The sequence below is a fragment of the Homalodisca vitripennis genome, chromosome 1 (assembly GCF_021130785.1).
Source record: "Homalodisca vitripennis isolate AUS2020 chromosome 1, UT_GWSS_2.1, whole genome shotgun sequence".
NCBI lineage: Eukaryota > Metazoa > Arthropoda > Insecta > Hemiptera > Cicadellidae > Homalodisca > Homalodisca vitripennis.
The window spans coordinates 136,205,924-136,220,985 of NC_060207.1; the positions used below are offsets into that span (position 1 = coordinate 136,205,924).

Consider the following 15,062-nt stretch of genomic DNA (forward strand, 5'->3'; position numbering starts at 1 on the left):
ACCACATCCACTGAAAACAAATTTATACAGAAAAAGTTCAAGTTCTTGAGTGAATTTTAATTATTTATAACACTTTGTAGTAGGTAAAGAGAATAGATTTTGTAGTCATCATATGAACGTAATGTAATGTTGGCCAATGAGTCTCAATACAACATCCTTGTATGAAATGCTTCTTGAAGATGTGGGTATAAAATCCAACAAAATTATAGAAGCCATTCATTAATTAACTTCAATAAATGATACAAAACACACACACACAAATACATACTCATGGCTTCGCCCATATTTTCTATGGAACATTCATATTGTATTTGAGTGAATAGTTCCCACAATTTCACTTAAACCTGAAATCCGTATATGATTTATAGCCCTATATTATTTTGTAGTGAGGTTGGATTCAAAAAGTACAGCTGTCTTAAATATTATGGATATAAATATTCCGTATTAAAAAGTAAAAAGCAAATAAAACACCAACAATGTTTACCAATTTCAATATATAAAATTATGAAGTTGTCAGCCAGTATTATGATGGATATCTACAGTATTTTTGAAATAAAGTATTTCACAGTCCAATATTAAGAGAATAAATAATAATAAGCAAACGGACAGGTAACAATATAATACATTTATCAGCAGGCGAATATATTGCAATCTCGACAAAGAAATACAATTCATAAAGGATGAATATTCATCTTTTATTTAGACCACCAGGCCGCCTAGATTTTGAAATTAGCTAATGTACCATTATGGCATTCTCTAAATATATTACATTTAAATGAAATTCTAAATGCAAAATTTCTTATTGTTTCAGGCTATTTCTAAATGATTTTGGTTACGTAGAATTGCATGTACAGATAATTGTCCTCAGAATTTCTGTTAACAATATCAAATCAATGATTAGTTATTCTTACTCTTAAAAGCGCCATTGCTTTTCAACATAATCTTTGGGCCAAATTTATATATATATATATATATATATATATATATATATATATATATATATAATATCTTCACTATACGGCAAACGGCTTTCCAAATAATGTATAAACAAATATACGTAGACATACACACGAAGATCTGAACTTTGTAAACTGGCCCGATTTACTAATTATATTTACGATTTGTACAATTACCTAAAAGAAAGTTTATGTCTACTTTTCGGGTCATTCAGCTTGCTGCCTTTATTGTACCATCAGTATTTGTTTTTGAAAGAATGAATATCTGTAAACCCGATACAGTAAAATACACGCTCTTGCTTCCCAATACATATTCTTTACGTAATAAAATTTCCTTAGTTCAGTATTTATATACCTAATCAGTATCGTGTACCTCATCGTTGAAGATGGACTTGTTGTCTCCTATGCGATTTTCTGTCATATAAAATGGGTCTTGTGTCTGGCTTATTACTATGGAATAACCACTTGCTATAGTCACGGACTGATTACGACCGCTTGTTTTCTCAAATTGTAGTCACGGAGCGATTGGTTTGTTGAATCATGCTTGTGCCCAGTCCCTCCGTTTTTTCCCAGATACTGTAAATATGCCGTCTTACAACGTCTAAGGAAACCAAATGCAATACCCAATTTTGTCCATTAAATGAAATCAAGAATAAACTAATAGGTTTGCTTTGTTGCCACGATGAAGTGTATATTTATGGCCATTGTAATTTACTCCGGTATTTATCGATAAATTATTTTGCCTTGTTTCCTGATCAAGAAAAAATATACACACACAGGTCAAAAGATAGCTAAGATAAGTTCACAGTCTTTAAATTTAAAGTAAAAGTTAGGCAGTAACTTTGTCTTTTATATCTGCATTACAGTACTGACCAACCATAGCACACTTAATATTTGCTAAAATGTACAATTAAAATTACATTTTACCAAAACTTTTAATTTTCTTATCTTGATATTTTTTTACTCTGTGCAGAAAAGTTTGAAATAAGAAATGTTGTTACAATCAAGCTTATTCTATGTTTTCACGCTATAAATGTAAACAGATTGAAAATAGTGGTTAAATTAATGAAACGAATGCATGTGCTATATATAATGTTCTGCTATATATACTGGTCTATAATTGTTATGTATATAATGTATACACAGAACAGTTGATTACATTTAACAGGCTCTTCCAATTAATACTTTGCAACTTTAGAGACCAAGATGGGGGTTTTACTGCTTTAGAGACCAGTGGGGTATAGCCCGTGGTTTTTAGAAACAAAAATAGGCCTATATTTATCCGAGAGACCCTAAGAATGTGCATGTAATATTTAAGCACAACCAGTTGCATTTAAATATCTATTTTTCACTTAAAATGGCAATAATATATTGATGAAGTGTTTATCAAGATATTTTGTTCGTTAATGTACACATAAGTAAATTGGTAATACAAGTTTTACAAATCACATTTTTCTCAAAATGGTGAGTGAACGCCCTTGAAATTTTGAAATATTTATCTTCACCTCGTGATATATTTAATGTATGTTAATTTAAACAGAATACTAAGTCTCATCTTTTTATAAGAAACAAAAGTGATTAAACATTCCCTGCTTAGATACCATTGTGTATGGGTACAAAATAAAAGAATATTTATAAAGGCAATAATTTATGTTTTTTGTTCTTTACTGTAGGAAATAATTGTTGAAAATAAGAAAAATAAAACTCGTTAAAGATCGGTGCTCAATCTGAAGAGGGTATTATAAATAAACGATTAGTTATTACAAGTAAATTGTTACTTCTTTGAAAGATATTTCTTGTAATACAAGACAATTGCTCAGGCTTAGAAGGGATTCATTTGACATTTATTTTATAAGGCTTCTCCTCTGGCGATATTAAAGGACAGGTGTCTCGCTGAAAGACAAGTAATAATTCTTCTTTTGCGTTGTAATAATTATTTGACTGTTGTTGTTGTTGTTGGTATTTATCTTGAAAGTTATAGTTGACATGTTTACAAATATTTTCATATAATCTAATTAATTTATCTCTAATGTGTTTAATTATAATTTTGTATTACGCATCACATTTTCACTTTAAGTTTATAAAATATAAAACAAACATATCCACTACACTCAGTGAACTACGAAAATTGATACTTTTTTGGCATTTGCATTGTATTTAAACGATATATAATGATCAACATAAACAAAATCCAGTACCAATTAAATGTTAATGTTGACATGAATATTCTAAAAATTCAATACGAAATCTCATTATTGTGATTACTGTCCAAAGTCTAAAGCGTTAAAGTCTTTTTTCTGGTCTTTAAGCAAAGAATTAATTTTGATCCAGAAAGGAAACTTTAAATGAAAATTACATTACAATCCTGAAGCTTTTTTTTGATAAATTGACGTATTGAAATTGGGACAATGAACTCATATTGTATAATTCTGCGATCATCCTAAAAATGTCACTGGTTATAACCTAAAAGTACTTTTCAGAAAACGTAACACATGTGCACGGACCGATAATCCAGAGAGACAGGACAGACGCAACTGGCGGGTAATGAAGTCCTGGGGCCGTTGGAGGAACATAGACGAATGGGTTGAAGGGGGAGTGGAGGACAATTAGAGAAAGACTTGTCCATCTATTCAGGGTATCTCAGGTGAAGCATTGTTTGTTTACAGGGTGAGGCGGCGAGGCGCGTCGAGGCGCGGCGAGGCGGCGAGGCCGGTAATCAGCTGTTGTGGAGCGTGCGCCGGGGCGCGAGGGCCGCCATCTTGCAATCGATGAGGTGACGTCACAGACAACAGCAACAACAGTAGTGTCGGCCAGCGATGGGGTCATGGACTGGTCTACTGAGGGCCGCCCTAGCCCTAGCCCTAGCTCTCGGCCTCGGCCAGGGCACGGTGTCGGGAGAAGTGTTCACCAACTCCTTCCTGGTGAGGCTGGACGGCGAGCTGGGAGCCGAGGCCGCCGACCGAGTAGCGGCCAGGACGGGTTTCGTCAACCGAGGACCGGTGAGTGTGTACCATATGTGAGGTTACCTCGGTAACGCAGGATTACCTCAGGTGTTAGGTGCTATCCCACTCGACTCTAGAGTACTTGCAGACTGAGGCGGCTTAACCTCGTCTCCTAGTGTAATTGTTCTAATCCTTGCCGCAAACCGCTTACTGAGGTGATGCCTCGGGAATCATTGCAATTTTAGCCGACCAGGCAAACTGTGACACAAACTTCGTTCTTACTGTAAGACAAGATTTTTGTCCTAAGAACGAATTTGTACAACATAGCAAAATTCAATTTTAATAAGGTTTTTTTTATCAAGAAACATGTCTAATGGATAGCACAGTTATTTGGGTTGTGTTGTATTAATGTAAATAAGTCTGTTTACTTTATTTATAAAAATAATAACCTAAACAGTATATCAATCTTAACGATGATTCTCTTTGTTTCGATTAACATTCGAAGTTGCGTGATGTTAAATAAGCATATAGTTCTTTGTTGCCATTAAACCAAAAAGCATTTGCATGCATCTATGAATAAGTTTTATAAGTTAATACTACAAATCATAATAGAAAGGGAAATACTTACGAGTAAAATATGATTTAATTTACTACATGAAATGATCTTGAATGCTGAAAGCTGTTTTTCTTCGTTAGATAATTAAGAAAGGTAAGGATATAACTCAACCTCCGATGTAAATTGGTAATTGATTGTATTTTTAAGGTATAAAAAAAGCTACTAAACAAACACATGAATTTTTGGCTTGATTTTTTTCTAAAAACATGGATTCACGAGAAAAACAGATTATTCTAATGACAATAGTAAAAATATAATGCAATAAATACATCACATTTTTATATAGTTTGTTTTACTTAAGATAGTTTTTATAAAGTTTTATTTCTTTATACATTTAAGAAGGAAAAGGAGCTCTACGTTTTTATATAGTATCCAAAACAAAACCTTATAAATAGACATAAAAATAGCACATTTTTTAATTCGCAGCAAAAATTCAATTATTTAAATTTATTTACCAATTTGGAACTAATCTTTTAGTAGCTTCACCTTAAAACCCCTTATCTGATTGTTTTCTTTTCTTAATAAAAAATTGATTATTTAGTATATAAGTATTTACGTAAAGACTTAAATTGTATGTATATTATGGATTAATATTATTACATGTATTTCAATACCACGGTGAAAGAATGAAGTCAATGCGAAAATAACTTAAATTAAATCCCTAGTCTATAATTCACTGCCGTGCAAGCAACAAATTGCGAAGTATGAACAAACAAGTTTTATTCAAATAGTTGTTTTAGTGCCAAAAATTAATGGGTATTTATAGTGATAAAAAGATAGCTGGTAAATAATTTCCCTTATGTACTTACAATTTTGAAATTTCAAAGATAATGAGTGAAATATAAAAATTTTTATCGTTAAACATTTACTGGTTTCTGGGTTTGAACTAAAAATATTATCTTATAAATTAAACTAATTCATCCCTCAAATATTGGCTATAGATCTGTTAATTCCTTAATTTATGAAACAAATCTTTTATTTTAGTAAATTTTACTTTTAAAATAGATATTTTCCACTTTTTCTTCGCAAGAGTTAATCTACATTATTTTCTGCATTCCTTTACTTTTCAACGCTATTTCAACTTTCGGTCTCTTTCCTAAATAAAATCTCAATTACTTCCTGAGAAGGTAGAGAATTTTATTTTAATATTTAAAGAACATAAGTAATTTAACAATTATGTTGCAAAATCAAGGAATCCTCGAGTTTTTAGTTTAAGGACAATTTATCAGTTTTACAAATCTTAGTTTAGATCCAATCGTGTTAATTCAATGTATATCTCGCGTATTTGATTATTAACTGTGATTATTCCTTCTTACACGCAAGATATTCGTAATCGTAATCATAATATTTAGGAAAAGTATTTAAGAATATAGGAAAATATCATTTTTAGATGTACAGAGTTTACATCATTAAACACTGTGTGTTGTCTGTAATACCACTAGTAGAATTAATTAAACGACATTGCAATATTCGACATTGCAATATTGCACGTTGCACAGTGTTTGTATTAACAAGAATGATGACCTGAGATTTAAAATAAATTGTTGGCTTAAAAGTACTAATTGTTGTACTACTGTAATTGTTTTTGAAGAAGCCTTAAAATTCAGGATATAACTCGAATCATACAAACTAACATAACTTTCATAGAGTGAACACACAGTTTTCGTCTATGGGGGTTTAAAACTTAAAATTCGCATACTATACAAGTTACAAAATTGCAAATTTTGCAAATTTTCTTGTTTTATTAAAACCAAAGTGAGAAACTGTTTCTACGTGCTAACCAATAAAAAGCTTTGATATTAAATTAAGACAAACCGAAATAAATAAAAAATAAGGTAAAGTAAACAAGTATAGCATTGTTCCCCCATGTGTTTGATTTATTTGTTAAGATTTGTTAAGAATCAACAGAGAAAATACTTTAACAGATATTATAAAACCACTCATTTGAGGAATACAAGTAGAAACCATGTTTACTCAAATGGTTTAATCACTAAACGACGTTAACGTTTATTAGTTAAGGGTGTTTTGCAGGATAATTAGTTTGGTTTTACCATATTATGTTGAAAATTTCAACAGTAAATTTCAATCAGAAAGCAGTAAAACATGTGCACATTACCTCTACTTGAAGGGCATTCCTTTCACGTACGAGGACATTCCTCGAATAACTTTCAAATTGTTGTTGTTTTTTAAAAGATGGATTATACAAAGAAATTAAATTTAAGTTAGCTTGTATACTGTAATTTCAAATGTATCGGTGCGGCGGCGGCGGGACAAAATTATTGTAATGATATTAATGGATTTGGTTAATCTTGAAACAAAGGCATGACCATATGTGAAATAGTCCTAGTGAAGATGTAAGATAAGTATAGGTAAAGTTAGGATAGTAATGAGTTCTTTTAAAAGTGTTAATAAGGTGCTATAAAAAAAACATGTTTAAATCACATTATTATTAAAATTTATTGTTATTAACGAGGCTGCAGCGACTTCTAATACAATAGCTCCGCGTATGTTTTTTACAATTTCCTTTAGTGTTCCAATACATGAAACAGCGGGTCGATACGAAAATTAGTGTTTCAAACTTTGATTCAAATTCTAACATCCTTACAAGATTGAAGGACATTAAGCATTGAAAGTCACATTTTTATTCAAATTTCACTTCAAAATATACTTTAAAAAAATTTAAATCAGTTGAATATATTAAAAATAAAAAATATATATAGCTTAAAAGTAACGTAAATTAAAGTTTTAACTTTTTTGGGATAAAAAATTGAGTTTTTTTTTATGGAAAATAAATTAATTTTGCCGTTAAGAAATTAAGTATTTACAAGTTCAATAATGAATTCAATAATTAACATAAAATTGTAGGTTATTACTTTCTGTACAATAACATAAATAAGTGAATCAATGTAACTACGCCGTAAATTAACTCATTAAATAGAACAAGCAGTTCTCAACTCACCTGACCTTTACAATCAAGATATCATTCCACTCCTCCATTCCACCTCTAATAATGACGAGCTGGACAAACAATGAACAGGCACTTAGCCTTGAACAGTTACGATTATACTGAGTAGTATTAGGTAAACTTATAATAAGGTGGTATTAGGTACATTCATTATTTTACACGTACGAGGCCATATTACTTATTATTACCACAAAAGAAGCAATGTTAGGCCTTATAACTTTGAACACATTGAAAATATCTCGTAACGACAAAAATGTTGTTTATTTTATCTAGACACAAAAAACAGGGTGTTCCTAACTGAGTAGTGAGATCTTTTAGGTGTAAAAACGAAAAAGTTACAACTAATTGTACAAACTTTCTCAAAATACATATTACGTTTTATATTTCATTTCTTTTTTTAATTTGAAATAAATGAAAACGACAGTAAATATTGGCTTACACACCTGTGTGCATGCGCTTGGCAAAGTACCAAATGTAGACATCTTACTCAGGTAAGTAACTTGGAACAGTAAACCAGGAGAACATGCCAGTACGGTGCTTGTTTCTGTCAATGGCAGTATATCCGAAATCAGGCAAAGGGTGATTTGTATTGTGATTGTGTTTAGAATTATATTCAATCTTTAGAATACGAAAAGTAATGTAGTAATTTGAAATGTGGATTTTCATAGTAAATGCACACCGCATTTCAGAGATTCGTTAGAAAAGTTCTTTGAAGACATTTTCAAAACAGTAACCTCATTTCCCAGAAATTACAACAAATATTTTTTTCATATAATATATTGAAACATACAATTTGATAAGGAAATGCCTTAAGAGAACCTAAATGAATGTTTGAACTCAAGCGTAAATTAGCTTTTATGAAATACGAGATAAAAATGGAAGCTGTATTGAAGTGTATTAGCAATATAAATACAATTGAATTTGACATAATGAATTCATTAATGAAAAGTTTAAGATTTTAATTGTTGTATGTCTTTCTTTATCTTGAGTGCGCGGTTGCCGAGGGCTTCACCGAAACCCGCAACGATGGCTTGGGGCATTTCCGATTGGTATTTCCCCCCCCTTTTTAAATCTGATCTGAGTTTGGATGATCTGGGACATAATTTAAGATCGGGAAATTCCTGAGCTATTATATTGCAAGATGACTCACCTCCAAGCAGCTCCAAGTGTTCATTTCCAGGTAGCGTAACCTCTACTCTAAATTATCACATTGGCCCTTGTGCGCTTTCTTTGCAAAAAAGTCTATATGTGTGTGTCTATATCCAAGGAGCAGCCACTCTCGATGCTGCTTGCTTCACTCGGATATCTTGTAATAACAGCTATCTATACCCAATAATCCAAACATATTAAAGGCATATTTTAAAACAGTTTTACTTAAGAATTTATATTTTTTTATTACTTTGGATAAGTTCTTAAACTACTTTCTATAATTTCAGTAATTAGAAATGGTTTATCCTATGAATAATTTGTCTAACCCCTTTAAAAAGAAAAAAAACATTACAGTAAAAATACTCAAGAGGTTTTTCAATTAACAAACTTTGAATTCAATATTTAAAATTAAGGTTCAATGGAAAGTGAGTATGAATGACATGAGATTTATAAAGCATTCCTAGATGTATACTATTTTCAAAGAAAAACCTTTGTGTTGCACTCAGTGATAATAACAAAGGATTTTGAAAATAGAATAATTACTATTTAGTGATATTTATCGGAATACGCAAATATTCAAATTTCAAAACAGCCTCTAGATAAAGTAATTTTCATTTAATTTTTCGAAATTTTCCTAAATTGTGTTTTGTTATGAAGATTTAAGTCAACATCAATGAATCAGTTTTCAGAAACGCTGTTTTTGTGTAGGTTGAGGGGGAATCGTAAAATCCTTTCCATTTACCGATTGTCAAGTGTCGTTATCGAGAAACTGATAACAAATCTCATAACGGTATTGTAAATTTAATGACAGTTTCCTCTTATCATAAAAAAGTTCGTTTTTTGCTGGTCCACTTGATTAAAATTTAGTTTTGACTCATTTAAATAAAATCCATGCATATACAATAATTTAAATATTCATGTCCTAGCAATTAGACATTTACTCATACGTATTTGTATTCATACGTGCTATATATATTAGGTTAAAAAATACAAACGTAGTAAATTATGATTTTACATATATATAAAACATTGTATTAAATGTGACCAATGGAGACGCTTTCCTATCTTGATATCGTTGTTTCGATAGCTTTGCTGGGACGATTCCTTTAGGAGGTGGCTTCGACTCAGAAAATATAATTGGTTTCTTATTCTTTTGAATTAGATTTAGACCTAACCCTCATATCATCGCGAACTCTAAAGATTTTACAATTTTTAGATTAGCAAATTGGAGTCCCTTAACATATAACCGAGAATAGGTTGCTTATATTCATTTGTAAATCAATATTTTTTTTAATACCTTATAAACATTGAAAATTTAGTTTGCGACACAAATTTAAGTGTGCAGTATTATACTTTCAGATAGTACGTTATCTCACTGTCATTTGTAGTAGGGTTGTTAGAAAGACACATTAATTTTTGAAATTTTGTATTTCGCACTAAAGTGTAGCGTAATTTTTCCACGTCAGCCGATATTCTTGACGTCTAACTCTGAGCAAAGATTGCATAATGTCTTAACATGGGCTATTGTCGTGCGAGGCTCCAAATAGAAGGACATTTGTCTTGATATATTAATGATTTGATGTTATATACAGTGGGAATTGAATGGTAAGGGCCTACTTCAGGTGACCATGTAGCCAGGCGAGTCGGGCTGCTTGCGACAAGAGGATCCTGCTTGCGGTCATACTTAGAGGGAGTCATGCTCGAAGTTGCTTGATTCGGCATCTTTCGACGATATGACAAGCAATGGCCTAGCCAATGAGGGGATCCAAGAGGTTCGGATCCCCTAAATTTTCAATTTTTTCCATTACTCTTCAAGCAAACGATTATTATTATTGTTTAAATAATTCAATATTTAAATAACTACTGACATGTACTGCTGAAAGATCGTTCTCAACATTGAAACTGGTCAAGAACGCTTTAAAAAATTGGGGAATGAGAGGTTGACTGCACTTGCCTTACTGTCTGTTCACTACGAGAAAATGTAAATCATCTTGGCCCCTACATTTTTATTCCTGACTTTTGGCCTACAAGATTATTTGGGAGTATGAGTATACAAATAAACATATTATATGTCCTCAATAGTCTAACTTAAAAACACTTTAATTATTATCTCTGTATATGGTTTTATCTCATGTATATATATATATATCATCTCATATAAATTTTTGTCATTCAAATGGGGTTTTTTAGTACATCAATCCTTTGGTTTTTGAAGATCCTGTCATATATCATGTCGACGTTTTTAGAGGTTTTGTGTATTTGTGGCACTCGATATTTCTGTAAATCGCTGTTTTCCTTTGATAAAGATATTTTGAATCATTATAGAGAATGAATCTTAAGAGTTTCAGTACAACGCTCAGTACAATTCTACTATTTAAGGCTACTTTAACTCTTTTGTGGAATTAGGCTTCTGTGAAAATCAGAAAAGGAAAACACAATATTTAATTAACACTGTTGTTTTAATGAAGATGCTGTCATAAATGTTTCATTAAACGACAGGTTAATTGGCTGTGATATATTCCAAGCCATCGCTACCGTGTAGCCGCGCCGCCGTCACGTCGCCTCGCGTCACTGGAGAGGATATGCTACATAACGTCTCCGGGAAATTATCCTCAATCCTCAACTGCTCCTCAGTTTACCACAACGTCGCTGTTTAGCGTCTCTTCGTGCTACAACACTTCGTCGTAACAAAACACTTCGATACTTTAGTCTCTTGCACTCTTGTATTCTGCGTTCTCATTCACAATCATCTGAGAGTTTTATTGTACTAACGGTACGCTTATACTTCCCGTACAATGCTGAGAATTTAACACAGAAACTTACAAGAGAGGTATGGATATTATAATAAAACTTAAATTACGAAAGTTTATAAAAGGAAATGTTATTCATTTCATAGCAAAGTGTTTTATAATAAGCCAGTATTTATAATAAATAGATGAGCTAATCTTTACAACATAATAATAATACAAGTATTAGCTATGCACCCGAATTTAACACAAAGTAATAGAATTGGCTCATAAACCCCTTTTCCCCAATAGATAAAATCGACTTAAAACATTACTTTTGGTCTCTAATTTTAACATTTTCTTTTCAATAATTTGTTAAACGCTAATTACCAAAAATAATAAGTTTGAAAAAATCACATACGATTTATCTTAAATAGCTTCCTTAAAAAAGAAATAATCAACATTTGTATTTAATAGTACAAACTTTTGACTTTACTAACGCCACGTTAAAACATGAATTTATATTTTGTTAGTGTTTCAAAAAAATGATACTAACATTTTATAAACAATCTTCAAAAATAGTAAAATCCAATTCAAGAAATTAGCCTAACCTCTGTTTCCATAATGCATGATACAGTATAAGAAAGTAGTAAATATTTTACCTACATCAACGGACTCGTAACATATTATTTGTTGATAAATGTTTAATTTACATTCTTAATATTTTAGAATAAAACACGCCATTTAAAAAAAGTATATATTATTTTCTTCCATATTATTAAATAAATAAGAGATTATGTAATTTACAAATGTCAAAAGTCATACACATAATGTACAGGATGGCTTTTTTTAAATGGGCCACCATTATTATCTTGGAAAATATAATTCCGGGAGCAAACTTTAAACGAAACATTTTCCTTGGTTTTGGAGACATTTTTATAGAGTTCATATATAATAATAATAATCTTTATTTTCTTCAAAAATTACATGCAATACAATATAATTCTTATACCATATGAATACAACATGCACACAATAGGGTAAAGCTGAGAAATAAAGATATAATCTCCCAGGCATGCCTGATTGGAGAATTTTACACACTTTCAATTAACTGAAAAAAAATATAGCAGCAAACTCAAGCAAATACAATAAACATTCAATATATTATACAAGTTTACAATCACCAATTGAAAATCATAATTACTTTCCGCTTAGCTAGAATAATACTATAAATAATTTCAGATAATTTATAAGAGCCTATATATACAATTACACAAGTCAAAAAATACAATTACAAAATTAATATAACTAAGGAGAGTAAGCATAAATAAATGTTTGTCTTTGCATAAATAAATACATTTTCCATAAAAATAGATGAGGAGGATAAACAAATAAAACTTTCATTACGTAACCATTTAAGTATCAAACTTAAATAATATTGGTTCAATATCTACAAATGATAGAAGCCATTTTTTAAGATGTTTTAAAAATACATTTAACGAATTTTCATTTCTGATTGTTTGTGGTAACAGATTGAACATTCTTGGTGCCATATAGAAAAATGTCTTTGTAAAAAAGGTATTTAAAAGGTTTTTGGTACTAATAAATCGTTTGCGTTTCGTAGCTTTAATTTATATTCATTTGTAGGCTTATAGTTTTGGCTTCTCATAAAGAAAATTTTTAGGACTTTTAAATAAAAAACAAGTATCTTAAAGGTAGTATATTCAAGCATAAAAACAATGGATATGATGATTCAGTTTTCGTTTTATTCATAATTATTCTTATAAAGTGCTTCTGCGTAGTAATTAAAGTTTCTAAATTTGAGATGTACGTCCCTCCCCAACACGAAATTGCATATTCCAGTCTACTGTTAACTAGGGAAAAAATATAACATTCTTAAGAGCTTTTTATCACAAACATTTTTCAAAAAAATAGAATATTCTTATGACATTATTAAGTTTTTGTTTTAATTTTGATATATGAGTTTTCCAACTTAAATTCCTATCCAGCCATAACCCCAAATACTTCAGGGATTCTTCCTCTAAAAACTAAAACTACAATCTTTATTACATTGAACATTACTGTTAATACAATCTAGACATTTGTAAATAATTTTATTTGAAAAATGTGCCCGTCCTTTTAAAGAAAAATTTATATATTTAGTTTTTTGTGGGCTTAAAATCATATTATTTTACAGCAAACCACCACCTCAATTTCTTTAAATCTAAATTTATTTTTTCCTCGATCTCTTCCCATGAATTCTCAAAACGTAGCACAAAGCGGTATCATCAGCAAATGCAGTCACTCTACCACAAAAAATTGCCGTTACACAAATCGTTTACATAAATCAAAAACAAGGCTGTGCCCAAAACTGACCTTGGGGTACTCCATATTTAATTTCACCTAATTGACTTATACTGTCACTGACTTTAACACACTGCTTCCTCCCCGACAAATAACTATTGAAACCATCTGTATGCAGTTCCTCGTATTCCGCAATCATATAATTTATTTAAGAGAATTTCATGGTCCACTGTGTCGAACGCTTTTGTAATGTCTAGAAATAGTCCTGAAAATTTTTTCCCATTATTGATCCCATTGCCCACTTTATCCATGAATTCAAGCAAAGCCATTTCAGTACCCATACCTTGTCTGAATCCATACTGATTTATACTAAAAAATTTGGTATTTTGGAGAAAGTTTAATAATTTTTGTTTCATAATTTTTTCAAATAATTTTGCAAAAGAGGACAGTAAGATATTGGTCTGTAGTTGCTATGAGAGGTTCTAGAATCGTTTTTAAATAAATTGGTTATAATTAGAGCTTCTTTTAATTTGTCTGGAAAATGCCCCGTTTCAAGGCTAAGATTTATTATATAAAGTAGAACATTAGCAATATTATTGTACATTTCTCTAATCAGTGAGGTGCCAATACCATCAAGGCCTGCAGCGGTACCAATCTTCAAAGAAACAACTGCTATCCTGAGATCATATAAGGTTGCAGGGGTTAAGAACATTGATTTGGTGCTACATTGTTTTCTTAATAGCAATTCTTAATATCATTATAGTCATTATTATTTGGTTTCTTAATTGATTTACTTAGTTCACCAGCAATGGATAAAAAAGTAATTGTTAAATTCAATTCGCCACTATTTCAGAGTCATTAATTTATATTACCATTTACATTTAAATTTATGGCAGAATTATTGCATTTTGTCTGGCCCGTAATATCTTTAACAATACTCCATGTTTTTTAGGATTACCATTAAATTTATTTAATAGTTCCGAATAGTAGTTATTTTTTAGAACACGTATATCATTTTGCAGCTTGTTTCTAAATTCCCTAAATTGTTTCTGTTTTTCCTCGTCATTAGGATATTTCTTAAGTTGTTTTAACAGATTGTTTTCTAATTTTAATACGCCTACAGGTAGCTGAATTAATCCATGGCTTAAGTTTAACGACGTTGGATTTTTTTAATTGTTATGACACTCTTTAAATCTGCAATTATGGAATTTAATTTATTGTGAAACGCGTCAAAGGCCAACGATGCATTAATCTGCTGATAAACGTCACTCCAATCCACCAACTCTAAACTATTTGTCAGCTGATCCTTATCGATGCGATAAGACAGCTGTGTCACCTTGACCGAATCACGCGGCGCGGGAGGGGCCCCTACCTTCAAACTAACAGCTGTCAAGTAATGGTCCG

At 30.9% G+C, this 15,062-nt stretch overlaps 1 protein-coding gene across 1 annotated transcript in view; it reads left to right on the forward strand.

Annotated features, from left to right (window-relative positions):
• The first annotated feature begins 3,734 nt into the window (after nt 1-3,734).
• LOC124371878 (neuroendocrine convertase 2) overlaps nt 3,735-15,062 on the forward strand; it is a 255,711-nt gene continuing 244,383 nt past the window's right edge. Inside the window, exon 1 of the mRNA XM_046830246.1 lies at nt 3,735-3,955. Coding sequence (XP_046686202.1) covers nt 3,773-3,955 — 183 coding nt within the window. The 5' untranslated portion in view covers nt 3,735-3,772. The remainder of the gene's footprint in view (nt 3,956-15,062) is intronic.